This window comes from Jaculus jaculus, chromosome 9 (assembly GCF_020740685.1).
Source record: "Jaculus jaculus isolate mJacJac1 chromosome 9, mJacJac1.mat.Y.cur, whole genome shotgun sequence".
Classification (NCBI taxonomy): domain Eukaryota; kingdom Metazoa; phylum Chordata; class Mammalia; order Rodentia; family Dipodidae; genus Jaculus; species Jaculus jaculus.
Window position 1 is genome coordinate 112,633,443 of NC_059110.1, and position 23,168 is coordinate 112,656,610.

The following is a 23,168-nucleotide window of genomic DNA, read 5'->3' on the forward strand; positions in this document are numbered from 1 at the left end:
GACTTAATTCTTATGCATGGAGAGAGAGAAGAATCTATTTTCATCCTTCTACAGATACATATCCAGTTTTCCCTGCACCATTTGCTGAAGAGGCTGTCTTTTCTCCAGTGAGTATTTTTGGCATTTTTATCAAATATCAGGTGGCTATAGCTACCTGGACTTACATCTGGATCCTCTCTTCTCTTCCATTGATCTACATGCCTGCTTTTGTGCCAGTACCATGTTGTTTTTGTTACTATGGTTCTGTAGTAAAGGTTAAAATGAGGTATGGTGATACCACCAGCCTTATTTTTGTTGCTCAATATTGTTTTAGATATTCAAGATTTTTTTGTGATTCCAAATGAATTTTTGAATTGTTCTTTCTATTTCTTTGAAGAATGCCATTGAAATTTTGATGTGGATTGCATTAAACGTATAGATTGCTTTTGGTAAGATTGCCATTTTTTACAATATTGATATTTTGATCTAGTAACAAGGTATGTTTTTCCATTTTCTAGTTCTTCTGCAATTTCTCACTTGAGAGTTTTAAAGTTTTCATTGTAGAGATCCTTCACTTCCTTAGGTTTATTCCAAGGTGCTTTATTTATTTCTTTTGATGCAATTGTAAATGGGATTGATTCTCTGATTTCATCCTCTGTGTGTTTGTTGTTATTATATAGAAAGGCTACTGATTTCTGTGTATTTATTTTGTATCCTGCTACATGGCTGTAGGTGTTTATCAGCTCTAACAGTTTGCTAGTAGAGTCTTTAGAATCCTTTATGTATAGAATCATGTCATCTGCAAATAATGATAACTTGATCTCTTCCTTTCCAATTTGTATCCCTTTTATGTGTGCCTCTTGCCTTATTGCTATGGCTAAGACTTCCAGTACTATATTAAATAAAACTGGGGACAGTGGGCACCTTTGTCTTGTTCCTGATTTGAGTGGAAAGGCTTCCAGTTTTTACCCATTTAGTAATATGTTGGCTGTAGGCTTGTCATAAATAGCTTTTATTATATTGAGATATGTTCCTTCTACTCCCAGTCTCCGTAGGACTTTTATCATGAAGGGATGTTTGATTTTGTCAAATGCTTTCTCTGCATCTAATGAGATGATCATGTGATTTTTGTCCTCCAGTCCATTTATATAATGTGTTACATTTATTGATTTGTGTATGTTGAACCATCCCTGCATCTATGGGATAAAGCTTACTTGGTTGGGGTGAATGATCTTTCTGATATATTCTTGTATTCTGCTTACCAATATTTTGTTGAGAAGTTTTGCATCTATGTTCATGAGGGAGATTGGTCTGTAATTTTCTTTTTTTGTTCTATCTTTGCCTGGTTTTGGTATCAGGGTGATGCTGGCTTTGTAGAAGGAGTTTGGCAGAATTCCTTCTTTTTCTATTTTATGGAAAAGCTTAAGAAGCAATGGTATTAGTTTTTCCCTGAAGGTTTGGTAAAATTCACCAGTGAATCCATCTGGGCCTGGACTTTTTTTAGTTGGGAGATTTTTAATAACTGCTTGGATCTCCATACTTGCTATAGGTCTATTTAAGTGATTAATCTCATTTTGATTTAATTTAGGTCGGTCATATAAATCAAGGAAATCATCCATCTCTTTCAGATTTTCATACTTTGTGGAGTATATGCTTTTATAGTATGTCCCTATGATGTTTTGAATTTCTCTGGTATCTGTTGTGATATTGCCTTTTTCATCTCTAATTTTATCAATTTGTGTCTCTTCTCTCTTTCTTTTGGTCAGATTTGCTAAGGGTTTATCAATCTTGCTTATCCTTTCAAAGAACCAACTCTTTGTTTCATTGATTCTTTGGATTGTTTTTTGGTTTCTATTTCATTAATTTCTGCCCCAATCTTTATTATTTCTTCCCATCTACTGATACTTGGTTTGCCTTATTCTTCTTTTACCAAGGCTTTAAGGTGAAGCATTAGGTCGTTTACTTGAGACCTTTCTAATTTCTTAATGTAGGCACTTAAAGCTATAGTTCCCTCTTAGGACTTAGATTTTGGTATGTTGTGTTCTCATTATCATTTGACTATGAAATTTTTGATTTCCTTGTTGACCCATTCATCATTTAGTAGTGTATTGTTTAGTTTCTATGATTTTGTGTATGCTCTGTAGCTTTTCTTGCTATTGATTTGTAGTTTGATTCCATTGTGGACAGATAGAATGTAAGGAATTATTTCAATTTCCCTATATTTGTTAAGATTTGCTTTGTGTCCTAATATATGGTCTATTTTAGAAAATGTTGCATGTGCTGCTGAAAAGAATGTATATTCTGCAGCATTCTGATGAAATGTCCTATATATATCTGTTAGGTCCATTTGTCCTATGGCCTCATTTAATCCAGATGCCTCTTTGCTTATTTTTTGCTGGGATGACCTGTCAATGGATGAGAGTGGGGTGTTGAAGTCACCCACTACCACTGTGTTTGGTGTTATCTGTGATCTTAGTTCCAATAGCATTTGTGTGATGAAGTTGGGAGTCCCCATGTTAGTTGCATATATGTTTAGGATTGTAATGTCCTCCTGTTGGAGTTTGCCTTTAATTAATATAAAGTGACTTTCCTTATATTTCCTAACTAATGTTGGACTGAGGTATACCCTGTCAGATATTAGGAAAGTAACTCCTGCTTGTTTTCTAGGCCCATTTTCTAGAAATACCATTTTCTAACCTTTCACCCTAAAATAGTATATTACTGCAAAATAAATTATTCCAAAGCTTAGTGGTTTAAAACAGTAACCATTTTCTTCAGAGATCACTTTGTTATGTTAAAAACTATTACGACCAAACAGTTGGACCAGGTAACTACTGGAAAGTGATGACTTTTTGGTGGAAATAATAAGAGCTTGAAACATTTTTGGTGATTCTGTTTTTGAATTATTGCTTAATTACTGGTAGCTGTCATTTTCCTCATAAAGTCTTTATACCTGGAGACTGTTGTCATTCAAATGATACTGGGCATTTGAGTAGTGCTTCAGCAGATATTTCCATGTGCGTGTTGTTTCAAACAACTGTGAGGCAGGCTAGGCAGGAATTGCCACCAAGCACCCCTTCTCTGGTTTCAGGTTTGAAAACTGAAGCTTATGCCATGTGGAGTGATCTCACCTCTTACACGGTTGGTGCCAGAGCCAGGACCAAGATCCACAATTGTTAGTAACCAAATTACTCTTATTATTTATTTATTTATTTTATTAGTTGTTTGGTTTTTCAAGGTAGGGTTTCAGTCTAGCCCATGCTGTCCTGGAATTCACTATGGAGTTTCAGAGTGGCCTCGAACTCACAGTGATCCTCCTACCTCTGCCTCCCAAATGCGGGGGTTAAAGGCATGTGCCACTATATACAGCTTATGAATTACTCTTTTTATTTCTGTGTTTTGTTAGGAATCATGTGCTTGAAATATTTCAGGGAGATGGGAAATATTAATTTCTATTTACCTATAAAACAAGGATGCTGGGCATGGTGGCACACACCTTGAATCCCTGCAGGCTGAGGTAAGGTGACCAATATGAGTTCCAGAGCAGCCTGGGCTACAGCATGAGTTCCCCGTAAGCCTGGACTAGAGTAGGCCACTACTTTGAAAAACCAGTGAGTAGGTGAACAAACTAACAAACAGGGCTAATAATTATTTTGTAGGATTGCTGTAAATATTAAGGATTATAAATGAATCTGATGACCACATTGTCTAGACTCCTTTACAAATGTTGGGTACTGTTATACTTTTCCCAATACAAATACACACACACACTCTCTCTCGCCATGTAGCTCAGGCTGGCCTAGAATTCACAATCCTTCCTCTGCCCCTGAATGCTGAGATTACAGGTGTATACTAATAAGCCTGGCTTGATTTTTGTTTTTTCAAGGTAGGGTCTTGCTCTAGCCCAGGCTGACCTGGAACTCACTCTGTAGCTCTAGGCTGGCTTCAAACTCACAGCAAGCCTCCTACCTCTGCTTCCTGAGTGCTGGGATTTAAGGTGTGCCACTATGCCTACCTGATTTTTTTTTTAAATATATTCTTTCATTTAATTTTATTTGAGACAAAGAGAGGGAGAGAGGAGAGAGAATGAATGTTCCAGGGCCTCCAGCCACTGCAAACAAACTCCAGACGTATGTGCCACCTTATGCATCTGGCTTATGTGGGACCTGGAGAATTGAACCTGGGTCCTTAGGCTTTGTAGGCAAGTGCCTTAACCACTATGCAATCTCTCCAACCCCTGCCTGATTTTTTTTAAGGAAAAATTAGTTATTGGGAGCTGGAGAGATGGCTTTTTGATGAAAGTACCTGCAAAGCCTAAGGACCCAGGTTTGATTCCCTGGAACCCATGTAAGCACATGATAGTGCTTGCTTCTGGAGTTCATTTTGCAGTGGTTAGAGGCCCTATCACACCTATTCTCTCTCTTTCTTATTCTCTCTCTCTTCTTCTCTCATAAATAAATAAAAATATTAAAAATATTAAAAAAATTATTTACTGGGCTAGAGAGATTGCTCAGTGGTTAAAGTGCTTGCCTGCAAAGCCTAAGGACCCAAGTTTGATTCCCCAGTACCCATGAAAGCCAGATGCACAAGGTGGAGTTCCTTTACAGTGGCTGGAGGCCGTGGTGTGCCCATTCTCTCCCTGTCATAAATAAATAAATAAATAATAAAAAAATAGAATAAAAATTTATTCTTTCAAAACACATTTGTCAAGGGTTGTATTAGAGCTTAGCTGTTTTGGCTCAGCAATAAACAGTTTAATAATTAAAAAAATATTTACTAGAGAAGGGAGAAAAGAGAGAGAGAGAGAGAACGGAGTACCACCGTCTCCTGCCACGGCAAACGGACTCCAGACACATATGCCACTTTGTGCATTTGGCTTTATGTGGGTACTGGGGTGTTGGGGAATCAAACTCTGGCCTTTAACCACTGAGCAACTTCTCTAGACACTGATTTTTTTTTAAATTAGAATAAAGTATCAACATGCCATACTCAATTGATACTTTGTAAACTATGTTAAAACCAACTATCTACCATTTTCTTTATTTCCCAAGTGAGCTAATTTTCCATTTTGCTTAACCCTGTAGACATCTTTGAAATAGGAGAATTTGTATCAGACTCAAATACAAGGCATCTTTACAGTTCAAGTTTCAGGTTTTTTTTTTTTTTATTGTAGTGGTATCATTTACTTTGGTAATATCCTGATTTTAAAATGCGTCAAAGCAAATAAACCTTTGTTATAAATTCAAGTACTTGCACTTTAAAAATGTACGTGGTATACGCACACAACAGCTACATGGTGGAATTACTCTAACAAGCAGTTACATTCATAATGCCCAGAACAAACAATGCAAAGATTACAGGAGACATATTGCTTTATCATAACTGTTACTCAGTACAGTCACTTCAGCACGATAGCTTGTATGAATGCATTTCTAAAGCTTTAATGAAGTTTGTAGCATTTAATATCAAATGAGACTTTTTTTTGTCTGTTTTTGGTGCTAGGCACCAAACTCAGTGCCTCATGTGTGCTGGCGAGGCTTTCCCACGGAACGTGCCCCTAGCCCAGAGGACACGTCTCTATGTACAGGATGTATTTTAGATTAGATGCTTATCATGCTGTTATATCCTTCACAAAACAAAATAATTCTTTTTCCCCCCACTAAATACAATGTCAGGCTAAAAAGAATCTGAAGCAATTGAAAGAAAAATAAATTCAATGTTATATCCCTGTAGTATGTTAAAGTTTATTTAACATAATTTTCTTGTGGTTAAGACAAACATTTTGGCGGTTGGCATATATATTGATATATACACACACATATATATGAGAGATTTATTTTGAAGGCTTACTAGAGTGCTAACATAGCTGTAGCCCTTTGATGATACTTTAGCTGAAAAACAAAGTATTGTGAGTTGTACTCAACCTTTTTTTCTCTGCTTAGAAAAAAATTCATAGCCTATAAATCCCTAATGTTTTAAAACAGAAAGTTATTATTTAAGATCTTGAAGTAAATATATTTGTATTAAATCCGTTAGGTTGTTTTAAAAACTTTGCAATAATACTTATTCACAATTATATTGTCAATTCATATTTATTACTGTTCAGAGAGTGTACTAACAAGTCCTGAACCCACTTTCAGCTTAGATAACAATTCTGTTATCTTAGATCACCTAACTGAACTATACAGTCTATATGGTCTCTTATCTAAGGTTCAGAGCAAACACTTCAGTCTCATTTTACAGGTGTAAAAATTAGCATGATGAGAGGTTGAATATTATAATAACTATAGTCACCACCTTTCCAATTTGATTTTCATGTCTTATTTGTACAGCTGGCTTTCTGATTTTTGAGGGGGAAGGATGCAGTTTTCTACAGTCCTTTTTAGTAAAGCGACTCTTCTAGCAATCTGACACCGATGACAAAACCCCTCCAATGTAGATTAACTTAATTTTCTTTAGTCATCGAAACAGCTTTGAGGTGTGCTCTATGTAGTTTACTCAGAACTGCTTCTAGATAGAACTCTCCTATTTCCTTTTCCAGATAATTGTCTCAAGGAAAAACGAAGTGAATAGTGAGTCTTCCCTTTAAAAAGTTGCTTATAGCTGTTGTCTTTTGTAAGTAGAACAAGCATTTTAGGTTTAGCCCGTTAAGGAATAATGGTGAACGAGTAAGTGTGCGTCTTACATAATACAATCATCTTCCAATAAGCCATTCTATTTCCCAAAGAGTGTTCAGCTGCTGAAGGAAATTACAAACTTAACCAAGACAGCTTAATACTGCAAGTCTCTGAGGAATTTCACTGGGCAAAAAGAAGATGATTTGGGGGATAAATCAAACAGAAATCATACTGAATTTCTGATTTTATTTTTAAACTCCCCCACTCCAAAAAACCATTCCCATAATTGGATTCATAGAAACTTTACCTCTTACTGTGTGCGTTTTCCGAAGAGAATCGCAGCCACACACTGTAGTGACATTTTCTACACATACTGAGTAACTTACACTGGGGACAGAAGGGGTCGCATGGTCTGCCCAGGTCCACCCCCATGCCATTTACAAATAGGTCACATCCGATCTTTGGATTAATTGGTGGTCGATGGGGGTTTGATGGAGGGAATGCTGCAGGACCTTCGCATGATAAGCCTGACTTCGATGTCGGGCAGATTATCTTGCTTAGTCTGTGAGCAGCCTTCGTCAGTGGCTGCTAAATGAAGGTCGAATCGGAGAGAAACGGACTTTTTCCTTAACCGAGGGTTATCTTTAAAGAATGAACCTTCCCACTCTTTAATAACTTCGTCCACTTTCTCTGTCCTGAAATGATAGAGGCAGCCTTCTCAGAGAACGAAGCACCAGTGCATTAAAATAGACACAATATATTCCATACCTCTGCCTATGAAAAAGAAATCAAGTGACTTGTATAAGGTATAATTTCATGGAATTTACAGTTGACACATAGGACTTTCAAAATCCTAAGAACATAATTTTTAAGGAATTCTGTGGAATGTCTACAAAATTATCATGTTTTGATTTTATTTTTGGGGAAAAAATAGTGAATTGATCGAGTACTCTGTGTGTATTTCGAGATAGGATCTCGCTCTAGCCCAGGCTGAACTGGAACTCACTCTGTAGTCCCAGGCTGGCCTCGAACTCACGGCGATCCTCCTACCTCTGCCTCCCGAGTGCTGGGATTAAAGGCGTGCGCCACCACACCTGGCTTATCTGTTTTATGTGTGTATATTGTGTCATTTGAAAAATCAATACATATTAATACAGAATTTAAAATATTTCAACACTACAGGGATGCTTGCTTGAAGTTAACTTTTCTGCCTGCCTGCCTGCCTCCTTTGCCCACGACGCTTTACTTACTGAATGGTGCCGCGCGCTTCCGTGCTCTCCTTCACAACGTTTCCGTTCAGTATTGCCTGTTTGGTCACTGTTTCCACTTTTTCATTCTCAAGCTTTAGTGGGGCTTTTGTTGTAAAAGATATTTCATTGATAATGGCTGTGAAAATGTTATGAGATATTAAATTACAGTGGTAAAGTACTGTTTGCAGTGATGTATAAAACTTTTTTTTTTTTTTTTGAGATAAGGTCCCACTCTAGCCCAGGCTGACCTAGAACTCAGTCCTCAGCCTAGGCTGGCTTTAAACCCATGGCAATCTTTCTACATCAGCCTCCTGAGTGCTGGGATTAAAGGCATGAGCCACCATTAAAAAAAAAAATACTCGAGCTGGCCATGGTGGGGCACGCCTTTAATCCCAGCACTCGGGAGGCAGAGGTAGGAGGATCACTGTGAGCTCGAGACCACCCTGAGACTACATAGTGAATTCTAGGTCAGCCTGGGCTAGAGTGAGACCCTACCTTGAACCCCCCCCATTACTTATTGTGTGTGTGTGTATGTGTGTGTGTGCACATCTTAAGGGCTTTTGTCACTGCAACTGAATATCTCTCTGGCCTTATGGGGGCAGGCTTTGCAAGCAAGTGCCTTTAATGTCTGAACCATCTTCTCAGCACCAGATATTTTGGTACTTATAGATGTTTCCCTATGATACCTATAAGTGACAGGTTGTTTTATTTATTTATTTTTTTTATAAGGAGGGAGAGAGAGAGAATGAGAATAAATATAGGCTTGCCAAGGACTCTTCCCACTGTAAATGAACTTCAGATGTCTGCTCTACTTTGTACATCTGGCATCTTGAGCTAGCAGACTTTGCAAGTAAGCTTCTTTAACTACTTAGCTACCTCTCCAGTCCTTTTTTGTATTATTTATTTATTTATTTGAGAAAGAGAGAGAGAATGGTGCACCAGGGCCCCCAAGCACTGCAAATGAACTCCAGTAGTGTGCACCACCTTGTGCATCTGGCTTATGTGGGTCCTGGGGAATTGAACCTGGGTCCTTAGGCTTCACAGACAGGCAACTTAACCACAAAGTCATCTCTCCATCCTTTTTTTGTATTTTTGAAGCAGAGTCTCACTCTAGCCCTGGCGGACCTGAAACTCACAGTAGTCCTCCTAAATCAGCCTCCCTGGTGCTCTGATGAAAGGGGTATGCCACCACACCTGGCTTGTAGGTCAGTTTTCAAATTGTATTATTTGTATCAGAAACTCACCTGAAGGTAGAACAAAAGCAACTTTACTTGTAGTAGGTTTTTGGTCTTTTTTTTCTCCTTGGATACATCCATAATATCTACAAATGGACAGAATTAAAGGAGCAACACTTTGGTAGCAAATAATTGAAGTACATTAGAGAATGGATAAGTTGCATGTTCATAGAAGGGAAATATTATTGAGCAGTGAAAGTAAATCAACTATGAACCTCCCAGGCAGAACAATGAGTGAAAGTTGCAGCCAATTTTATAAAAGTCAAAGTAATATACTGTCATTACCCTTTGTTCAGGGATGCGTATACATGTTACTATAAGGGAAATGGGGGACTAATAACTACCAGATTCAGGAGCCAGTTAGGGAGGGATGTGGTTCTAGGTGCCCAGGGAACTTCAACCACATTGGAAACATTTTACTTTTTTAAAATTATACTTCTTAAACTGAGAGAAATGGGTGAAGTGTATGCACATATAGGGCTTTAAAAAAAATCACAGAACTGGCAGCTGGAGAGATGGTTCAGCGGCTAAGGCACTTTCCCACAAAGCCAAAGGACCTTGGTTCAATTCTGTAGTACCCATATAAGCCAGATGCACAAGGTGGCACACGCACCTGAGGTTTGTCTGCAGTGGCTGGAAGCCCTGGCATGCCCATTCTCTCTCTCTCTCTCTCAAATAAATACATAAAAATAAAATATTTTTAAAAAATCACAGAACTAACCGGGCATGGTGGGGCACACCTTTAATCCCAGCACTGAGGAGGCAGTGGTAGGAGGATCGCCGTAGGTTCTAGGCCACCCTGAGACTACATAGTGAATTCCATGTCAGCCTGGGCTAGAGTGAGACCCTACCTTGAAAAAAAAATAAATATAATATATAATACCATGGTATTTTTTGATTTTTTGTATATCTTAAATAAAGTAGAAAATATTTTAAATTATGGGACTATTAAAACCTATTTGTGAACATTAAATAAATTAAGTAAAATTCACAGTCTTGTATTTTATTTAGTGATGTGTCTTGTATACATACATACACACACACACACACACACACACACACACATAATCTCACACACATGCACAAGGCATTACAATGTGCTAGATGTTTTAAGCACTTTATAAATGGTCACAGCAATCCTATGAGGTATATAATATTATTACCATTTTATAGATAAGAAAACAAACACTAGGAGGTCACTTGCTCAAGGTCACTCAGGTAGTAGGTGGCATATTTTGAATTCAAATTGTGCTTTAAAAAATTTAAGAAATAAATGTCAAGGTTCATCATAGGCTAAAGTAATTTCTTCTGACTTTGCAGAGGATAAAAGTTCTGAAGCAAGAATAAATGTTTCTTTTTTTCAGGAATATGGACACTTGGAGGCTTTACCATGTTCAAAGCTATATGACCTAACAAATGATTGTAAATTATGATATTGTCTGAATCAAGAATAACTCACAGCTGGACATGGTGGTGCATACCTTTAATCCCAGCACTCAGAAGGCAGAGGCAGTATCACCATGAGTTCAAGGCCACCATGAGACTACACAGTGAATTCCAGGTCAGCCTGAGCTAGAATGAGATCCTACCTCAAAAAACCAAAACCAAAACCAAAACAAAACAGAATAAATCACCTTTTAACATTTCTCCCATCAGGAAATTAAAAAAATATATTTAAAATTTATTTACAAGGAAAAACACACACACACACACACACACACACACAGAGAGAGAGAGAGAGAGAGAGAGAGAGAGAGAGAGAGAGAGGGAGGGAGGGAGGGAGAGAATGGGCATGTCAGGGCCATCTGTTGCTGCAAAGGAACTCCTGATGCATGCACTACTTTGTGCATCTGGATTTACTTGGGTTCTGGGGAATTGAACCCAGGCCTTCAGGCTTTCCAAGCAAGAGCCTTTAACCACTGAGCCATCTCTCCATCCCCTGGACATCTTTTATATATGACTTAGAACTGTATTGGTTTCCATAGTTGTAATATAATCATGCTATTATTTTGATATTTAATGTGAGGTGGGGCCTTTGGGCGAGTTATGATAATATGTGAATTTTCCAAACATTCCTTGTGGATGGTCTATAGAAGGCAAAGACTATTCTTTTTGCAAAATATTTTATTTATTTATTTATTTATGTGGGGGGAATGGGTCCACCAGGGCCTCTAGCCACTGCAAATGGACTCCAGAGACATGTGCCATCATGTGCATCTGGCTTATGTGGGTCCTAGAGAATCAAACCTGGGTCCTTTGGCTTTGCAGGCAAATGCGTTAACCTCAACTGATAAGCCATCCCTCTAGCCAAGAGTAATCTTTTATTTATGTGTGTGTGTGTGTGTGTGTCCTTCTCTTATCACTTAACTGTGTATTTCCTTGAAACATGGGTCTCTCCCTCAACCTGGGACTGCTGTCTGTCAGTGAGCCTCAGAAATTCTCTGTTCTCTGCACTGGGGTAACAGATGTGCATGGGTATACCAAATTTATTATTATTATTATTATTATAGAATTCACATTTCTTTTTATTTTATTTATTTATTTATTTGAGAGAGAGAGAAGAAGAGAGAGAAAATGAGAATGGACACTCCAGGGCCTCTTGCCACTGCAAGCGAACTCCAGATGCATGTGTCACCTTGTGCATCTGGCTTTCATGGGACCTGGGGAATTGAACCTGGGACCTTAGGCTTCACAGGCAAGCACTTAACCACTAGCCCTCTCTCCAGCCCTATTATTACTTTTTTTAAACCTGGGTTCTGGAGAGTCGAATTTGGTGGTCTCTTGCCTGAGAGGCTGTCATGGTTAAGCATCAAGAAGTCTTAACCACTGAGCAACCTCCCCAGCTCAAAGATTAATGTTCAAAAAATTGTTCATTTTTATGTGTGTGTGAATGCCGGACACTTGTGCCACTTTTGGTGTCCAGCCTAAGTGGTTGGACTGGGGTGTTGGACCCTGGCTGGTGGACTTTGCAAGCATGTGCCTTTTGCCACTGAGCCATCTTCCCAGCCTCCTCCCTACCCCCCAAGACTAATCTTAGGAGAGAGAAGCAGCAAGGAAAATGGGAAGGCTAACAAAGGTCGTTTTTTTTTTTTTTTGTTTTTCTTTCTTTCTGTCTAAGTATACCCACAGTAACACAAAGGGCTCCCTGGACGCCTGTGGTCTAACCTGATTTCTTCCTTCTCCAGCAGGCGGCGGTACGTTGCTATCTCCTGCTCGAGCCTCATCTTCGTGTTGAGAAGCATCTCGTGCTCCTGAAGCTGCCTCTCGATGCCGCGCCTGACTTCCTGGAGTTCCTTCTCCAGCCCGTCAATCACGGCCTCCAGGTCTTGCAGCTGCATCTGGTAATGCTGCTCGCTGGCCTGCAGGGAGCTTTCCAGGCCCCTCTCCTGTGGACAGAGGTCCTTGGCAGTGAATCAGGGACACGGAGTGGGCTATGACGTCTGATTGGTAGGGTCGGTTCTGTTACATTCTACTTTGTTTACTTGTCTGTTTTTGCAGCGCTGGGGACCAAAACTGTGCGCGTTGGAACAGTCCTGTGCTACTGAGCCGCACTCACAGCTCCGCTATTCTTTTCTTTCTTTCTTTTGGTTTTTCGAGGTAGGGTCTCACTCTAGCCCAGGCTGACCGGGAAGTCACTATGGAGTCTCAGGGTGGCCTCGAACTCATGGCGATCCTCCTACCTCTGCCTCCCCAGTGCTGGGATTAAAGACACGTGCCACCATGCCCGGCCTTTGTTCTCTCTCTCTCTCTCTCTTTTTTGCAAGAATTGACCTGAAGAGATAGCTCAGTTAGTAAAGAGTTTGTCTTACACCTGGAGGTAAGAGGGTCCTTGGGGTTCACTGACCAGATAGACTAACAGGCAAGCTCTAGGTCACTGATATTCCAGTCTCTAAACAAGCAAACAAATAGGCTGACGGTGCTCATGAGGAACAGTAGCTGAGGTCTTTCTGTCTCCTGCACATGCAGTGTACACATACAAGTGCACCTGCACATACATGCACACACACACACACACACACACACACACACACTGAAAACGCAAAGTTTGCAAGGATGGGTTCTTATATGAAGAGTTTCCTTACATGTTGTTGTTTTAAATGTTTACTTATTTATTTATTTGCAAGCAGAGAGAGAGAGAGATAGAAGAGAGACAAAGAGGATGGGTGCACATGCCACTGCACGTGAACTCGTGATGTCTGTGCCATTTGTGCGTCTGGACTTACGTGGGTACGGGGAATTGAGCCCCAGTTGTCAGACATTGCAAGCAAGTGCCTTTAACCACTAAGCCACTGAGACCACCTGCCGCTGAGGTTTCAAATAGACTACTATTTAAGTACTTTCTTAAAGTGCCTTTGCTATTCATTATATTTTCTCTATTAAAAAAAGTCAGGGCCTGGGAGATGGCTCAATGGTTAAAAGCACTTGCTTGCAAAGCCTGCCTGCCCAGGTTCAATTTCCCAGCCACCCACATGAAGCCAGACTAGCATTTGACCACAGTGGCAAGAGAACCTGGTGCACCCACCCACCCACCCACATGCAATAAATAAAAAAGTAAATCATTTTTAAAAAAAATCAAATAACTAGCCAGGTGTGGTGGGGCATGCCTTTAATCCCAACACTTGGGAGGCAGAGGGAGCAGGATCGCCATGGCTGTGAGGCTAGCCTGTGACTACAGAGTGAGAGTGAGCTCTAGGTCAGCCTGTCCTAGAGGGAGACCCAACCTCAGAAACACCAAAAACAACAACAAAATTCAATCAATCAATCAATCAATCAATCAATCAATCAATCAAACAAACAAAAAAACCCTGAGTAAGTTAATCACATTATAAAAGAGTTTTGGCCATAGGAATTATTACAGGATTCTTTTAAAATATAGTAAGTTCTAGGACTGGAGAGATTGATCAGTGGTTAAGTGCGCCTCCTTCTCAAGCATGAGGGCCTTACACCACGGGTGTTTGAATCTTCAAAATCCACATAAACAGTGGGCCATGGCTACAAACCATTTGTAGCCCAAGTCCACAGGGGAATGGAGACCCAAGAACTGTTGGTGCTCAGTAAAAAAAACACTGGAATTAATCCGGGCGTGGTGGCACATACCATTAATCCAGCACTCGGGAGGCAGACGTAGGAGGAGTGCCATGAGTTCAAGGCCACCCTGGGACTACATAGTGAATTCAGGTCAGCCTGGGTTAGAGTGAAACCCTACCTTGAAGGGGAAAAAAAAAGCTTTGGAATTAGTAAGAGACTGTGGCTCAAAACAGGACCAGGTGGGAAAGTAATGGAGAGAGACACGCAACCTCCCCTCTATTGTAAAGGACTGGACATCATTCCCTTGGCTCCTTCACGTGCATGCTAGGCAAACGCTCTGCCTCTGAGCCACATCCCCACGCAGGCTCCTTTCCCTCCCTTAAACATGCGGCATCTGGGGACTGGATGGGCCAGTTGCTCTGCCGTCCTTCTCACCACGGCATGGAGCGATTCAATTTCCACTTGCAGGTGGTGCCACTGGCGTCGGGCCTCCTTGAGCTCCGCCTGGGCCGCCTTCAAAGCCTCTCCATCCTGGTCCATCTTTTTGCTTATGTCTTCCTCTAGCTGTAAGAAAGCCAACAATAACACCACACACGGCCAGAGAGGGGTCTTGATGGGGAGGGGCTTGGAAGCAACTATAGAACATCATAGAGGGGATCAAATTATTTCTCCTTTACCCACCAGGTTACACGTGTGTGTTCTATCACTTAGTTACTAATTAAACACGTGAGCCAGCCAGTCATATACTTTGCCTCAGTTTCTTCTGGTGTGAAACGATGTCAAAAGTCCAAATATGACAGTCTGTGTAGTTGAGAAAATACATTTGTCTTAACGAAGACAAACAGGACCTAAATTTGTGACCTCTGCTTCTTAATTTTCCATGACGGGTCATTAAGGAAGAAGGATTGAAAAACCAGGTAGCATTTGTCTACATGGTTTCTTGTGGGCTGCTTCATAGAAGCAGATATAAAGCCATATATATATATAAATGGATCAATTCTGGGTTTGTGGACAGGGCATAAATGCTACTGAAAAATACATTACTGGTAAATTAGGTAATTTATTTTAGGCATTAAGGTTCTTAAATGAGTTTGTGTATTACGAGAACCCATTGATTTGCTTCTTTCAAAATGATCTTTTTAGAAGACATTTTAATTTTGGACATCTGAGGTAGTAAAACAAAATGGCATTTTGAAGATTATTTTCTAAATGTTCTCATGTTAAAAAAAAGAGTGGGAGTCGGGCGTGGTGGCACATGCCCTTAATCCCAGCACTCAGGAGGCAGAGGTAGGAGGATCACTGTGAGAGTTCAGGGCCACCCTGAGACTAACTAGTGAATTCCAGGTCAGCCTGGGCTAGAGTGAGACCCTACCTCAAAAAACCAAAAAAAGAGTGGATGGTGGGTGGATTAGAGAGATGGCTCAGTGGTTAGGAGCACTTCCTGTATAAGCATGAGGGCTGGAGGAGGCCTGAGAGACTGCTGGGTTTGACCTCAGTAAACATGTAAACAGCTGGGCATGACATGCACATCTATAATCCCAGTCCTATGTAGAGAATTATCAGAGTTTGTGAAAAAAAATGGCAAGCTCCAAGATCAGTAAGAGACTCTGGCTCAAATAAGAATGGGCAGAACGCCGGCTGGAGAGATGGCTTAGTGTTTAAGGCAGTTGTCTGCAAAACCTAAGGAGCCGGTGTTTGACTCTCCAGATCCCACAGTGAGCCAGTGAGGCAAGCGCAAGGTCATGCATGGCCACTAGGTGGCGCAAGCGCCTGGCATTCAATTTCAGTGGCTGAGGCCCTGGCACACCAATTCTCTCTCTCTCTTACCCTTTCTAAAATATATTAAAAAAATAAAAGAATGGGCAGAAATAGTGATGAAGTGGGACACCTGATGCTTGTTTCTCTCTAGCCACTGCAGGTGAGCATCACCCACCACAGGCCCTGACACCCACCTGTGTGCATGGGGCACTGCATATGCGCACACATGCACACACACCACACACACACACCTTACTACACACAAACGTGAAGAAAAATGCTGGGGAGATGGCTCAGTCGGTAAAGTGCTCACTGAACAAACATGAGGGCCTGAGCATGGGTCTTCAGGTGTCATGCGCCTGTAACTCAAGAGCTGGGGCAATGGAGGCAGAGGATTCTTAGAGCTCACTGGCCATTTTGTTTTATCTAGATAAATCAGTGAGATGTGGGTTCAGTGAGAGACCCTATCTCAAAGGTGGAGCCCAATCCAGGAAGACACCTGACGTAGACCTCTGGCTTGCACACTCATGCACATGCATACACACGCATGCACCGCCACACACAAACATGTACATATACATGCACATCACACATATATACACACACAAAAAGCAAAACAAATGGAAGGATGGGGAGTGTAGCTCAATGGTAGAGCACTTGCCTGCCATGAATAAGACTCTGGATTCTATTCCTAAAAATGCCCCCCCCCCCCCCAAGCAGAGTACTTTCTGTTTAGCTTTAAATGCTGATGGAATTAAAGTATCACACAGCATCCTCAATATTTGGCTCCAAGAAAAGTAGGAACAATGTGTTGATTGGAAGTAAAAATGAAACCTTTTATGTTCTTTTAAAAATTTCAATTTAGCTAGGTGTGGTAGTGCACTCCTTTAATCCTAGCACTAGGGAGGCAGAGGTAGAAGGGTTGCTGTGAAATCGAGGCTAGCCTGAGACTACAGAGTGAGTTTCAGGTAAGCCTGGGCTAGAGTGAGACCTTACCTCAAAAAAAAAAAATTGTAAATTTAGTTGTATTGCAGATTTTGTTTAAGAGAAAGTAGACTAAACAAAAGTTTGTAAATAAAGGCAAGGTATTAGCAAACAAAATTTATACTTTTTTTGGGGGGGTCAACTAATCACTGGTTCTTAGTTTTAACTTGACAAAGTCACACAGCAAACAATACCTACCAGAGAAAGTACACAGAGAATATAAAGAATTCTGGAAATAGGTGAACATAAAAGTGCTGGGACTAGGAAGATGGCTCAGGGAGTAAAGGTGCTTGATTGCAGAGCCTGAGGAGCTGAGTTTGATCTTCCCCTGCACCCACCTACAGCAGGGTGCAAAGTGACATATCCGTTTGTCAGTGATGCCAATGTGCCTTTGACAATGAGAGGCAGAGCCAGGAGAATCCAAAGCTCACGTGCCAGCTAGACTGGTGTTCATTTTCAGTGGTTAAAGCTCCAGTGTCCGAGGAAGTATAAGAAGAGTATAGACATCTCAAGGTTGTCCTCCGACCTCCACGTGTGTCATGGCATGAGTGTGCGCGCGCGCACACACACACACACACACACACTCCCAAGATTTTTACTTTATTTTATTTATTCATTTCACAGAGAAAGAGGGAGAGGGAGAGAGGGAAAATGGGCATGCCAGGGCCTCCAGCCACTGCAAATGAACTCCAGACACATATTCCCCTTTGTGCATCTGGCTACTGTGGGACCTGGGGAATCGAACCTGGGTCCTTTGGCTTTGCAGGCAAATGCCTTAACTGCTAAGCCGTCCCTTCATCCCTTGTTTCTTTTTTTTTTTTACATTTTACTTCCAAAATACTTTTTAAAATTACTATAGATTTCCAAGATGGTCCTCAGTGACCCACACCTCCTGAAGTCCATGTCCTTGTGCGATGCCCCTCTGCGCTGACTCAGGCTGACATGTGTCTCCCTTCAGTCAGTACAAGGGGTCAGAGGTGCTGCTGTGCCAATTCTAGGCTAAATCTTAAGATGCCTACCAGATTCTCCTTCGTATTTTTGGGAGCCCTGGGATATCATTGAAGAGATCCAGTAGAGAGGCCAGATGGGGACCCAGATGACCCTGAGGCTACATGGAAAGAGAAATAGGCTCAAGTGTCCCTTCTGGCAATACCCTACCAAGGTGCCAAACACACGAGGCAGCCGCTTTGAGGATCCCAGCCAGTAAGGCCCCGAGTTGACTGCATCCCAGCTAAGCATCCCAGCAAGCACCGAGCCGCCTTGCCCCTCAGCATCATGCGAATGCAATGGTCCCTTTAGTCCACTGAGTTTTAAGGTGGTTTATTATGTAGTAAGTAAAACAACTTTATTTATTTTTGGATTGAACCCAGGGCTTTGCAAGACTTTGTGATAATTAAATAAGCTGCTCTCTGAATCGCTTGAAAAAAGAAAATAAACCTCATATATACTTCTTATATTACAAATGCTCTAAATAGAATTTACTGTAGTCTTACTTTTTAATTTGCATTTATACATTTCAGCATTCAGACTTACAGATGAAACATTCCTACGGTTATAAAATAAACATTCATTTGGCTTATCATTTTCAGAAATTTTCATTTATTAATTTTCCCCATTATAATAGGGCAAATGACTCCAACATCTAAATGAGTGACTGCTTGATCTAGGAACCTGATCATTCCTCATGAAGAATGATAATATTATCAAGAAGCAAAATGTATGTTATTCAAATGAGTTGCCAGTGTAGTAAAAGCCTATGATTTCCCAGAAATATTTATTTTTTGCATTTTTGGTGATTAAACTTTTTGTTATGTCTGGGTGTTGAGGATACAGTTTGAACTTATATATAATAGGCAATCTAAAAAAAAGAAAAAAAGCACCTTAAGCCAGGCATGGTGGTGCATGCCTTTCACCTCACCACTCTGGAGGCAAAGATAGGTGGATTACTATAAATTTGAGGCTAACCTGGGACTACAGAGAGTAAACCCTGCCTAGAAAACAACACCACCAAAACCCCATAAAACAGCACCTTAAATTTCTAAAACTTTGTTTCACAGCTATCCTCCTACCCCTACATCCCAAGTGCTGGGATTAAAAGCATGCACCATCATGTCTGACTAAAATATATATTTTAAACAGTTAAAAACGTTAGACTTTACCTATTAAAGGTGAGTGTCACTTTAAGACTAAGAATATGAAATTAGGATTGAGCCTTGATCTGTCTCTGCTAACCCTTAGACACTGAAAGCTTTGTATTGGAAGCAAACATTTCCCATAATAGTAAAGCAAAAATCTGTACTCAGTTTAATCATTGCCAAGTTGGGGAATTTTGACTGTCACAATTCACATCACTGATGCTAAAAGCCTTGTTCACACACTGATGCGATTTCTATTTATAACAAGCTGGTATAAAACTGAACTCACTCCAAAGATCACAGAACCGTTTCAGAAACATTTTACTCGTTTTTTTTTTTCTGCTCAGAAGGTGCACACTAATAATCTTGCTGTAAAGCCTTCATTTTACAGATGTTATTATCTAAATCATTTCTATAAATCACTCCAGTAATATCTCTGAAGGGTATTTGAAATGCTTCCTTCCTGAAGAAATGTCTCAAAAGAGGTCAGAGTGCAGCATTTCACTGCTGGTGGACCCCATGTTTTATTAATGACAGTCACCTCGTAGTTTATAGAAACATCAAACGCGCCCATCAATATTTATTGAGTGGCCATCTAACATCACCCCGGACCCAGTGCGGTAAGACCTGCACCCGCCTCCCCAGTAGATGGAAATACTGTACCTCCGAGAGGCCGGGACAGGAATTGGGTAGACATGGACTGTCTCCTTATCCTGGAAGGTGCCTGGCTCTATGAGATCATTACCTGGATCCTTGTTGACAGCACGGTCTCTATCTGATTTCTGGTGAGGAGCTTTTCATAGTTTGCCCTGATCTCATTGAGGAGCTGGGACAGTTCCATTCTTTTCCCATCCTCCACCTTGGCTAAGTGGACCTTATCGATAGGATGAGTCTGTGCTGCAGAGCCGGCCCAGCCTGCGTCGTCGCTGCTGGAGGAGCAGACAGCTCCAGCTCCGGGGAGCCTTAAAGATGCAGAGCTCTTTTTAAATTTTTTTTTTTTCCAGAGGCGGTGGAACTCCTGCCTTGCTCATGAGTTATGCAAATGTGTGCAAAGGGCTCCTGTTGTCTTGGGTACAATGGAGACGTCAGGATCTTCATGAAGACAAGGAAAACAGCGTCCCTCTGGGCGCTGTACCAGTTCCCTGTAAATTTCAATGCTTTGGCTGGAGGAAACGTCATTAATTTGGTGGAACAGAAATGGGTCATAGCCTTAATTATCCTTAGCGGTGCGTGGTGGGGCACGCTTGTAATCCCAGGACTTCGGGAGACTGAGGCAGGTTCAAGGAAAGCCTGCAGCGTGCGGTGAGACCCTGTTCAAAACGAAGCAAACGAAACAGAATTCTGCTTAGTTACCCACAATTCTGCATGGGAATAAATTTGGGCCCTTAACATAATCACTCAAAAGTTTCTTTTATAGTTTTATTACCATGTGGAGTCTTTAAACAGAAATGATACAGGATGGGGGTGGGGACAGGTAATGGGACACACGATGTGAAGGGGGACTATTTGCAAGGAGTAAGGGGACCAGCCAGAGGGACAGGAACATGGAGGAGGGCCATGGGGAAAAGAGAGGAGTAAGAACAAAATACAATGATTACACACACATATATACATGAAAATTCCATAACAAGATCTATTACTTTGTATGTTAACTTTGAAAAAAATTAGTTCAAAAACCAAAAATGCTGTACATGTTTAAGCAACCTGACAATTATTAGTGAAATCTACTGTAGCAGACAGCTTAAGGTTCGCTGAGATGAACTTCCAGACCAGGCACAGTTATGGAGGAAGGGATATTTCTTGAAGCCTACAGATCCAGGGGAAGTTCCATAAATGGCAGAAGAAGCTGGCCTGCCTTCACAGGACCAAGCATAGAGAGAGAGAAGCACAAGCCAAAAAGCCAAAAGCCACAGCAAACTTCAGGAACTCCAGCTAGGCACACTTGGCATATCTTTAGATTGAAATCTGAAACCCACCACCTCACCTTAAGGTCCGCCCAGTGACACTGCCTTCAGCCAGGTGGCTGCAGATGCAAAATACAAACAAAAAACTGAATATATTGGGGCCATCTATTCAAACAACCACATCTACCATCAGATTAAGTGGACAGTTTTCATTGACTATATTTCTCTCAAATGAATACTGCATAGCTCATGGTGGACTGCAGGCTTGTTAGCAGAGTGTGATGTATGTCCTGTCCATCTTGAGCTATTGTCCTCTAATAGAAAGAATATGAACAAATACAAGTCACATGTGGAATTTTAGACTTTCTAGTGATCATATGGAAAGATATAAAAGAAACAGATGAAATTACTTTTTTAAATTTTATTTTTATTAGATATGAACATACTTAATATGTAAACTATGCATGTTGGTACCATCCTTTCCCTCATCCCTGCCCCTTTTCCAAAGGGGCCCTCCTCATTGGGGATGAAGGTTGACCCCATGGGGATTGTGGGTCATGCATTGTGGAAGCAACAGTCAGTTATGGGAGAAAGGCAATGTTTCTGTGCATAATGTCCCATCTTGTGACTCTAACCAATCTTTCCGCCCCCTCTTCTACAAAATTCCCTGAGCCATGTTGGGTTCCTTTTAAATCTACGTCAGTGATGGGCTCTTGGAAGCCTCTGGATCTCTGCTGTGGCAGGTGTGGAGTGTCCTCAGTGTCTCTCTTCTTCACCCTGGTGCTGATGTCAGGTTCACCAAGAAAACAGCACTCCTGCTCATTCCCCCAATTCCTCTGTGGTTTCAGCTGGGGTCAGGGTGAAGTGTGCTGGGTCGTTGATCTCCTCAGGTCCTGCTCCCATTCCAGCGGGAGCACAATCCCGCTCAGGGAACAGGACGAGCCAGGAAACAGGAATCTTTCCAACTCACTCCATGCTGTGCCATCCTGCACACGCTCCTGCACAGGAAACCTGGGCCAGAGCTGAAATTACTTTATATATATATTTGACAAAGAAAGGAGAAAGAGAGAGAGAGAGAGGGAGAAAGAGAGAAAGGGAGAGGGAAGGGATGGAGAGGGAGAGGAAGAGAGAGAGAGAGAGAGAGAGAGAGAGAGAGAGAGAGAGGGAGAATGGGCATGCCAGGGCCTCTAGCCACTGTAAATGAACTCCAGACGCTGCGTGCCCTTGTACATCTGGCTAATGTGGGTTCTGGGGTATTGAACCTGTGTCCTTTGGCTTTGCAGGCAAACACCTTAACCACTAAGCCATCCCTCCAGCCCTGAAGTTACTTTTTTTAATATATTTTTAAAATTTTTTATTTTATTTATTTATTTGAGAGTGACAGACACAGAGAGAAAGACAGATAGAGGGAGAGAGAGGGAAGGGGCACGCCAGGGCTTCCAGCCTCTGCAAACGAACTCCAGACGCGTGCGCCTCCTTGTGCATCTGGCTAACGTGGGACCTGGGGAACCGAGCCTCGAACCGGGGTCCTTAGGCTTCACAGGCAAGCGCTTAACCGCTAAGCCATCTCTCCAGCCCTGAAGTTACTTTTAATATTGCATTTTTATTAACCTGTTATATCAAAAATGTAATAATGCAAACTATTTACATCTATTTATTTATTATTTTGAGGCAGGATCTCACTTCTGAGCCCAGATTGATCTGGAAGTCATTCTTAGGCCCCAGGCTGGCCTCTGACTCATGGTAATCCCCCTATCTCAGCCTCTCAAGTAGTGGGATTTAGGTGTTAGCCGCAATGCTTGCCCACATTCTTTATTTTTGATACTGTCTTTGAAATTCAGAATCTATTATTCAGCCCATCTCAATTTTGAAAAGCCACATTTAAAGTGTTCAATAGGTTGGGGTGTAGCTCAGTGGTAGAGTGCTTGCTTGGAATGTATTAGGCCTGGGTTACATTCCTAGTACCACCGAAAATAAAGTGCTCAGCAGCCATGTAGCTACTGGATTGGACAGTGCAGATTTGAAAGTTTGGCCTCATGTCTTACTTAGATGAACATTCCATGCTGAGAGCACTCCTCATGCACAATGGGGAATAATCTCACATACTTACACATGTGTAAGGAAACAGGGCTGGACTTTTCTGTTTCTTCTTTTTTCTTTTTTTCAAGGTAGGGTCCACTCTAGCTGGAATTCACTGTGTAGTCTCAGGGTGGCCTCAAACTCACGATGATCCTCCTACCTCTGCCTCCCGAGTGCTGGGATTAAAGGCGTGTGTCAC

The 23,168-nt window shown here is 41.3% G+C and overlaps 1 protein-coding gene across 3 annotated transcripts; it reads right to left on the reverse strand.

Moving 5' to 3' along the window:
• Positions 1-5,118: 5,118 nt before the first annotated feature.
• Positions 5,119-19,923, reverse strand: Krt222 (keratin 222). 3 transcript variants are annotated; one of them, XM_004655431.2, is made up of 6 exons: positions 19,732-19,923; positions 14,545-14,673; positions 12,247-12,467; positions 9,091-9,167; positions 7,847-7,982; positions 5,119-7,291 (listed from the first exon to the last, which is right to left on the reverse strand). In XM_004655431.2, the coding sequence occupies exons 1-6, from the start codon at positions 19,825-19,827 to the stop codon at positions 7,063-7,065; spliced, it is 888 nt and encodes a 295-aa protein (XP_004655488.1). In that variant the 5' UTR covers positions 19,828-19,923; the 3' UTR covers positions 5,119-7,062. The 3 variants fall into 3 exon arrangements, with proteins under 3 accessions (XP_004655488.1, XP_045014158.1, XP_045014159.1); XM_045158223.1 differs by having other exon boundaries at positions 19,650-19,769; XM_045158224.1 differs by lacking the exon at positions 19,732-19,923 and adding an exon at positions 17,050-17,179.
• Positions 19,924-23,168: the final 3,245 nt, after the last annotated feature.